Genomic DNA, 8,325 nt, shown 5'->3' with positions numbered 1-8,325 from the left:
AATACTTTTCATTGAAATATTGAGCACCTGGAGAAGTTATAGCAAAGACTCAAACCGCATTACAATTAGCATTTTACCAATAGTAGAGTATCCTAGTTGCCTGCAGACCACTTCAGCATTAGTGTGAGTCCATCCATCATCACACACAGTGCCCCATTCATTGTTAATGCAAATCTCCAATCTTCCTATGGTAGTCTTAGTCCTATTTCCATTCACCAATCTTAGGTCACCAAAAATACAACCTGCATGTAAACAAGAAGGAAGCTAAGTTTGGTCTAAGCAGTTCACTGGCATCTTATACATAGCATTATAGCTTACTATGAGCAAGTAATAAATTTGAAGTTAAAATAAGTAAAAGCAGAAAATTTAGAGACATATCAGTAGACTGTAATAGACCTACTGGAGCACTGCATGACTGCTGTGTAAATGTATTGGTAACCCCCTTTAGATCCATTATAATTCATTTGTCTGTAATAATGTACTGGTGTGTTTAGTGATGCATTTATTGATCATTTTTTAATTAAAAACACTAACATTTTTCTAAGAAAAACAATATATATATATATATATATATATATACATGAACTAAAAATAACATGTCCATTTTCTAGTGTATATATATATAGGCTGACTAAATCTACCAAAATCAAAAAAGCACACACTTCAAAATGTTCAATTTGCACGAGTTTTCATTTCTGTAAACTTAAGAGAATAATACCAGCCTTTCCAGTTATACCAGACAACGCCCTTTGCATAGCTGATGGATGGATTCTGGTGATAAACACCATTAAGATGTGCCACAAAGCAACTGTTAAACCACCAGCCACCAGGGTAAATATCTCGAGCACAGTTACCTGAGTTGTTATCATTGTCATTATCTCTTGCAGAAAATTTTCTTCCATTATGATCGATTAATGAATTTCCAGCAGTACCGGAATACCCTCCAACAGACAAGACATATTTAGTAGTACTACCTCCAATGTTGAATGATGAAAATTTTGCATAAGCTGTGTTTGCATCAAAGTCTCCCAGGTCCACTCTTAGTGTGTTTGATCCTTCTTTAGTGAGGCGATGAATCTTGCTCAATCCTAACCAAAACTCACCAGCAAGATCGCCAAACCCATACTCATAGTCAACCCAATTTCTATTAAAATCAACAGATCCATCTTTTCTCCTCTGAAATATAATCCATCCACCACCATCGGTCTCCATATCACAGTAAACCTGGAATGATCACGAGTGGGAATAAAACCACAAAATATAATTCTATTACTTGAAAAGCTGCTCCATTATCAGGTTTTATAGGATACACACCATTCTTAGTAATCCCCAAGTCCTTCCATGCTTTACAATCAACTGGCATTACACACACTACAAAGAAGAAAAGTATTAAACAAAATAATACTGATACATGCATGTATACCAGGTTGAGCATTAACACTAGTGTTTGAAGAAGAAAAAAATTGATAAGTAACAGGTCCTGGAGTGGGTGACGGAATTAAAGAAGATGAAGTTGGAGATGGAAATGATGACGAAGTATCATCATCTTCAGGACAGTTTCCATTGACAGCATTAATGATAAGAACAACTGCCATCATACTGTACCAAAACAGAGACATTTTGGTTGGTAATGAAGTGGAAGTTTTAAACAATAATACAAAATGTCAGTATATCTAAAGAGCAAGTCAGTGCTCCTTTTATATAATAACCCACCAAAGATGTCATGGGCTTACAAGAGAATTCAAAGTTGCTTAAAATGTTTTAGGAAAAGATGATCACATAATTATAATTTTTATTACGTGTTAGTTTAACAAAATAAACTTCTTGGGGTTGAGCAAGTGAAACAGCACTTAAACATCAAAGCTACAAGGCTACATGTATAGCTTATAATCAACATGCTCAGTATTGGATGCAGCTGAGATATACTGCAATGCAGCATGTAGGACAATTATTCTATTGCTAATAAAATGACTATTTTAGAACAATAACAATAATTCAATGTGTGTGACAAAATCACTGAAATAAAATACGTAGTACATATTAGAATATCAAGTATTAAATATCTGAAAATACCAAATCCAACTGTTTCTCAGGGACTATAACTAATTTCATGACAAAGTCCATTTTAGTATCAGGTCCAGTTGCATAAGATACATTGAAGTTCTTTAATATTTTAGCAATTGCAATGTGCAGCTCCAACTCAGCAACTCTTCGTCCTATAAACCTTGTTTATCAATATATTCTATTGCTTGTGCTTACCAATACACATTCTGGCTCCAAATCCAAAGGGTAGGAAAGCAAATGGATTCTTAGGATATTCTCCCTCACGATTCCATCTATCAGGAATGAACGAGTTGGGCTGGTTAGGGAAATACTTCTCCATTCGTGCAATGACAATAATTGGAATCAGTACTTGTGTCTAAATAAAAAATAATTGTAGTATTAATTGATAGTAGCTACAGGTACAGCAAGTATAACCAATTACTTACTCCAGCCGGTACACTATACCCAGATAGTACCACATCTTGCTGCAAAGCTCTAATATTCATTGGGACAGTTGGATACAATCTAAAGTAATAAAAACATTAAAATTGTATAAAGTATTACAAATGTACCTCAATGATTCTTTGACACAGTTTCTCAATATAGTCATTTTTTGTATGTGCTCAGGTGTCACTAGGTTATCTGATCCCATTACACTATGCAACTCCTCCCTAACTCTTTCCTGTATATCAATGTTAGTTGCTAGATTATGAAGAGTCCAAGTCAATGTATAGGAAGTCTACAACATAGAAAGATTTATTATCAAGTACAATTATATGTAGAAGATGATATCTCATCAAGTATAACTTTATACATAACTTACAGTGTCGATTCCAGCAAACATCAGATCAACAGCATTACTAGTTATCTCTTCTTTGGTGAGTTTGTTAGAGAGGAGCATGTACGTTAGGAAATCCATCTTCTCTGGTGCTTCATCACTTTCATTGACTTGCTGGCTCTGTGACTCAATCTCTTTTACTCTCTCTTCAACAAAACTCATTGATATATCATACACCTAATGAAGATAGCAGTATAATAGTAATTATGAAAAATAAAGTTACTCAGTAACTAACTTGTTTTTGGCTGCGCAGTAAATCCTTCCATAATTTAGTAGGGTATATCTTGTAGAGTGGTGGGGTAAACATGGCCTCCAGTGTTTTTTGAAAAAGCAATTGAGTGTTATCGATCATGTCTTGGCATTTCTTGGGAACATTATCAATATTCAATGATCCTAGCTTTTTGCCCAAAGTAGTATAAGAGACAGCTACAAATAAGAATGATAGAAATTATGAATGAAAATTGTTTGCTAAGTTATACATCTATAACTATAGAATTTTCATAATAGTACGTTCTGATGCTATGGAATATCATGATATTGCTAACACTGAATTCATTCTTCAAACTTACATTCAAAAGACCACTTGAAGAGGAGGCTGGGCACATCAGAAATGACAGAAGCATCACTTGATCTCACTTTCCTGATTGCACTCACAAGGTCATCACTAATATCATTAAACCCGATATGCTGCTCAGCAACTTTACGAGGAACCATCATGAATGGTGAGATGGATTGACGCTGTCTATACCACTCCTCATTAGAACTACACAATGGTAATAAAAATATAAATGAACACTTTAAAATATTCATTTACATTACCAATTAAAATAAGTAAAAAAAGTGTGCGTTTATAATGAAGATGTGTTTTATAGAAACTTGAGCATACATACCTAAGCAATAGTCCATACGGTATCTTAAGGGCATCTCTCATATCAAGGGACATTGGTGTATCAGGTCTGATTGGGTATTTGCCATCAGCTCTAAACACAGTCTCTATATCACTAGTATCAGTCACTATAACGGAATAAGGCATCCCAGCAAGCATTTTCTCTTTGTATATGCCACCATATTTCTTGACTCGCTCGAATAATAGTAAGTAGCTTTTATCCAGTGCCCTCAGGTAGTCTATCGTGGAGCCCAAGATTGGTAGGCCTCTAGGACCAGGTATATCACTCATTGATAGCAGCTTCTCATTGTTAGGCGAAGAGGAAGAGCTACAACGAGAGACTGACCAGTTTGCAGACCAGAGAGGCCTAGAAAACCTCTTGAGAATCTGAAATGAGTGGAATCTGTTCATGCTGGAGCTAGCAATACAAGGGACCACGCCTCTTAAAAGGTGGGGCTGGTTGTAATGCGTGGGTGTAAAAGTACATTAACCACACTTAACACTGCAGTTAACTAGGAAAAGAAAATAGAGTTAATGTCAAGAATTGTCTTGGAGCCATTTTTCATGAAAGTTTGTCAAAGACCCTGGCCATAAAGTTTGGCCAAATTTTGAAGCAACTTTAAAAATTCTTTAAATATTCTATTAACCAACTAAACTTGCAACACAACATAAAGAACATGTGTAAGTATCAAAAAATATAAAAATAAAAAAAAACAATTTTAGTCACTGTATCAAAAAAAACAAGATGGTAAGCAATCCAGAGGTGTGGCTCACAACTACAAAATAATTTTAAGCATGATATTTTTTACACTTTGATATCATTTTCCAAACAAAAATTAATGTCAGTAAAGTCCAGATAGCCAGCCAATGGCTCAATGAGTGTATTGATTGATGATACTAAATCACTGAACACTGGCCTATCATCAGGAGACTCAGACCAACATGAAGTCATCAATGAGTATCTATAATATAAGGAAAAATTAAGCAGTAAGACTGAATTTAATTGCAAAATAAAAATTTATAATAGTTTGTGATTTCATACATTTCTTTTGAACATGCTTCATTATTTGGAGTGTACAGTCTTCCTCCAGTATTCAGTAACTCCACGACTCCTACTGGATCTAGACCAGGATAAGGTACTCTACCAAGACTGAACACTTCCCAGCATAACACACCATAAGACCACTGTAAAGAACAGAATGTAACAATCTATATTGGGCATATTATTTCTTGCAATTGTACTGACCACATCAGATTTCTCAGAGAACAGTCCATCATGAATACTCTCTAATGCCATCCATTTCAATGGTAATTTAACAGGTGATGATGATGAATCTTTACTGCCTTCCAGTTGTCTGAAATAGTTTTGAGAATATATATCTTCTGATAGACCAAAATCAGCTACTTTAATGATACCATCATCATCAATCCTATAATGAAATAATGTGTTTGTGCATAAACAGTTTAATTTGGCCACTTGTACAATTATTTACTCTAGTAAACAATCAACTTTGTATACATGTGCCAATGTTTCTGGCTTTACATCCTTTGATTTATTTACACAAACAAATTATGACTTACATGCAGTTTCTAGCTGCCAAATCACGATGAATGAATCTTTGTGAAGCTAAGTAGCACATTCCATTGCCAACTTGTAAACAAATGGAGAGTAACTGTTTCCTGACATTCAGTATAATATCCTCTTCACTGGTATCAGCTACTGTAAGATTAGGTCTCTCTTTCTTGAGGTAAGACAATAAACTTCCTCTTGACATGAAAGGCATGATAATGTATGGAGCTGGTCCAAGATCAAGACACACACCAATCAGTGGTAATACATTTAAATTATCAAATGACATCATTATAATGCACTCATCCAGTAGAGAATCAATATCACTCTTACTGTAAAAACCTGCAATAAACAAGTTTTTAATATAGCATCTAACTTATTTGTAAATTTTTCCAACAGTTACCTTTTAATGTCTTGACTGCAACTGGTTGTGGCATTTGATTCTCTATTGTCATCACTCCACGATAAACTATACCAAACTCACCTTATAGTGTATAAGAATAATTACAATTATCATTTTACAACAAACCTTGTCCAACAGTCTCCTGCACACTGATGCTTGAGCCTGATATTATATAGCTTGACAGCTGATTCATGTATTCAGATGATATCTCAATAGTTTTGCTGGAGTTGTAAATATTTTCTTTGTTGCTTTCTAAAACTAATATAATAGTTTACAATACACATAATAGACTGTTTCTTTTTAAGGTAAATGGTAGATAGTAGTAAAACAAAATATTTGTACAAAAATTGTTTATCAGTTTTACTTACTTAATGAAGGGTTAGGTTTATCATGAATTTCTTTCTTCATGAGTCGTTCATGATTCCTTCTCTTTTTAATGCAACAAGCAACAGATAACACTATTGCCAACACTACCAACAACAGTAATAAAATACTGATTATTCCTGGTATCAATGCAGGTGATGTGCCACTGGTAATCAGAGGTGTAGCTGTTTTTGATGCTTGAATAGTAAAAGTAGTTTGTGTTGCACTTGTAGTGGATGATATATTGATTGCTATAGGATGCAATATATTGTCAAAAGTACATGTTAAACACACACAAATCAGTAATTGAAAACATTAGGTCACTCTACTCTACAAACAAGCCATCATTCCCATTGATCAGATGTTCAGTCCCTTTGCATTTACATAGTCTAATAGTTTACCTTTTGTTGTTGTTTCAGTTAGTTGAGGTACTTTAATGCCCCCATCAGAACAACAGTCACTAGTGAGGTTCAAGTAATCAATCAATTTAGCTGTATTATTACAAACTGGTAACTTAATTCCTTCATCGTATCTATACTGTGGCAAAACTTGATCCGACACAAGAAAATTAATGACGTAAGACCAGATCTCAGGACACACTGTTACTGACATGTACGAGCAGACATTAGAGCATATAGGTAATGGAACATGCAGTGTGCCATTAGAACCACAAGGCAAGTAATAATGAGTACACATTAATCTAACAGCAAAATCTCGACAGTGTATTGGTATTTGGATCAGAAATGAAGTTGCATGAATAGCAAATTTTCTGAGAAGTTGCTGAGATCCTCCGAGGCGCCCGTGAGGAATATAAACATAATCAATATCAGGATCATATAAATGGTCACAGATAGAAGTGGAAGATCCTTCTTTGAAATAAGCTTCACAGCTCCCATTTGCACTACAATGAATACAAATAGTATTACATATGTGAATATTACATCATAATCACCATAGTAGACTAAATTTGTACTCAATTCTTAATAGGGGAAGTATATATAGCTAGAACCTTACCTCATTGCAGACCATAACTGATTATCAAATTCAGTATTGCAGAAGGAATTATCTATTGTAAAGCATTGGACACTGACATCATTAGAATGACTACAGTTATGAAATCCAATGGTTGAATGATTGCACTGCAGTATGTTGTCCTCTGATCCCAAACAAACAACATCATCCAAAAATATCGACATGTTTTCAGCATCAAAATACTTTCCATTGAAATATTGAGCACCTAGAAAAGTTATGCAAAAACTCAAATTATGCTTTACAATTAACATTTAGTTTAGTATCCTACCAATAGTAGAGTATCCTAGTTGCCTGCAGACCACTTCAGCATTAGTGTGAGTCCATCCATCATCACACACAGTGCCCCATTCATTGTTAATACAAATCTCCAATCTTCCTATGGTAGTCTTTCCATTCACTAATTTTAGGTCACCAAAAATACAACCTGTAAACAAGAAGGAAGCTAAATTTGGTCTAAGCAGTTCGCTGACATTTTATACATAGCTAATAGCTTACCACGAGCAAGTATCAAATTTGAAGTTAAAATAGGTAAAAGCAGAAAATTTAGAGGCATATCAGTAGACTGTAGTAGACTTGCTGGAGTAGCAGTGTATGACTGCTGTGTAATGTATTGGTAACCCCCTTTAGATCCATTACAATTAATTTGTCTGTAATAATGTACTGATGTGTTTTAGTGATGCATATATAATTGATCATTTTTGATTAAAAAACATTAAAATCTTTTCTACAAAAACAATATAAACTGAAATAAAATGTCTATTTTTCTAAAGAGTGTTGTATAGCCTGGCTAAATCTACCAAAATTAAAAATGTGCACACTTCACAATCTTCAATTTGCATGACGAATCATTTTCATCTCTGTAAACTTGAGAGAATAAAACCAGCCTTTCCAGCTATACCAGACAATGCCCTTTGCATAGCTGATGGATGGATTTTGGTGATATACACCATTAAGATGTGCTATAAAGCAATCATTAAACCACCAGCCACCAGGGTAAACATCTCGAGCACAATTATCTGCACTGTTATTATTATCATTATCTCTTGCAGAAAATTTTTTCCCATTATGACCAAATATATCAGAAGTTAATGAATCTCCAGCAGTCCCGGAATACCCTCTAACAGACAGCACGTATTCAGTAGCGCTGCCTGCAACATTAAATGATGAAAATTTTGCATAAGCTGTGTTTG

The 8,325-nt window shown here is 34.5% G+C and overlaps 3 protein-coding genes across 3 annotated transcripts in view; all 3 read right to left on the bottom strand.

The window, feature by feature from the left end:
* Window positions 1–588: 588 nt before the first annotated feature.
* Window positions 589–1,904, bottom strand: LOC109584213 (fibrinogen C domain-containing protein 1-like). The gene is made up of 3 exons (XM_019999873.1): window positions 1,424–1,904; window positions 1,274–1,371; window positions 589–1,224 (listed from the first exon to the last, which is right to left on the bottom strand). Exons 1-3 carry the CDS (start codon window positions 1,617–1,619, stop codon window positions 673–675), a joined length of 846 nt encoding a protein of 281 aa, XP_019855432.1. The 5' UTR covers window positions 1,620–1,904; the 3' UTR covers window positions 589–672.
* Window positions 1,905–1,956: 52 nt separating this feature from the next.
* Window positions 1,957–4,208, bottom strand: LOC100633349 (cytochrome P450 27C1-like). Its single transcript, XM_011407431.2, has 8 exons — window positions 3,772–4,208; window positions 3,451–3,644; window positions 3,117–3,307; window positions 2,867–3,058; window positions 2,616–2,782; window positions 2,490–2,568; window positions 2,260–2,419; window positions 1,957–2,216 (listed from the first exon to the last, which is right to left on the bottom strand). Exons 1-8 carry the CDS (start codon window positions 4,176–4,178, stop codon window positions 2,056–2,058), a joined length of 1,551 nt encoding a protein of 516 aa, XP_011405733.1. The 5' UTR covers window positions 4,179–4,208; the 3' UTR covers window positions 1,957–2,055.
* A 177-nt stretch (window positions 4,209–4,385) lies between these two features.
* LOC109584212 (fibroblast growth factor receptor 4-like) overlaps window positions 4,386–8,325 on the bottom strand; it is a 17,130-nt gene continuing 13,190 nt past the window's right edge. The window contains exons 14-16 of the mRNA XM_019999870.1: window positions 5,014–5,197; window positions 4,810–4,952; window positions 4,386–4,729 (exon numbers count right to left, since the gene is read on the bottom strand). Coding sequence (XP_019855429.1) covers window positions 4,573–4,729; window positions 4,810–4,952; window positions 5,014–5,197 — 484 coding nt within the window. The 3' untranslated portion in view covers window positions 4,386–4,572. The remainder of the gene's footprint in view (window positions 4,730–4,809; window positions 4,953–5,013; window positions 5,198–8,325) is intronic.

The sequence above is a fragment of the Amphimedon queenslandica genome, unplaced genomic scaffold, assembly GCF_000090795.2.
Source record: "Amphimedon queenslandica unplaced genomic scaffold, v1.1 AMPQUscaffold_13231, whole genome shotgun sequence".
NCBI lineage: Eukaryota > Metazoa > Porifera > Demospongiae > Haplosclerida > Niphatidae > Amphimedon > Amphimedon queenslandica.
Note: the sequence above shows the minus strand (reverse complement) of the source record. Positions and strands in the feature narration are given on the sequence as shown.

What these genes read in the sequence shown, in the direction of transcription:
- LOC100633349 (XM_011407431.2), bottom strand. Translation starts at nt 4,178, where the DNA reads ATGAACAGATTCCACTCATTTCAGATTCTCAAGAGGTTTTCTAGGCCT. An exon ending in CTTCAAGTGGTCTTTTGAAT is followed by an intron (nt 3,308 to 3,450) that starts GTAAGTTTGAAG and finishes TCTTATTTGTAG; the next exon opens with CTGTCTCTTATACTACTTTG. An exon ending in TGGAGCCAGAATGTGTATTG is followed by an intron (nt 2,217 to 2,259) that starts GTAAGCACAAGC and finishes CAAGGTTTATAG; the next exon opens with GACGAAGAGTTGCTGAGTTG.
- LOC109584213 (XM_019999873.1), bottom strand. Translation starts at nt 1,619, where the DNA reads ATGTCTCTGTTTTGGTACAGTATGATGGCAGTTGTTCTTATCATTAAT. An exon ending in TAGTGTTAATGCTCAACCTG is followed by an intron (nt 1,372 to 1,423) that starts GTATACATGCAT and finishes TCTTCTTTGTAG; the next exon opens with TGTGTGTAATGCCAGTTGAT. An exon ending in ATAATGGAGCAGCTTTTCAA is followed by an intron (nt 1,225 to 1,273) that starts GTAATAGAATTA and finishes TGATCATTCCAG; the next exon opens with GTTTACTGTGATATGGAGAC.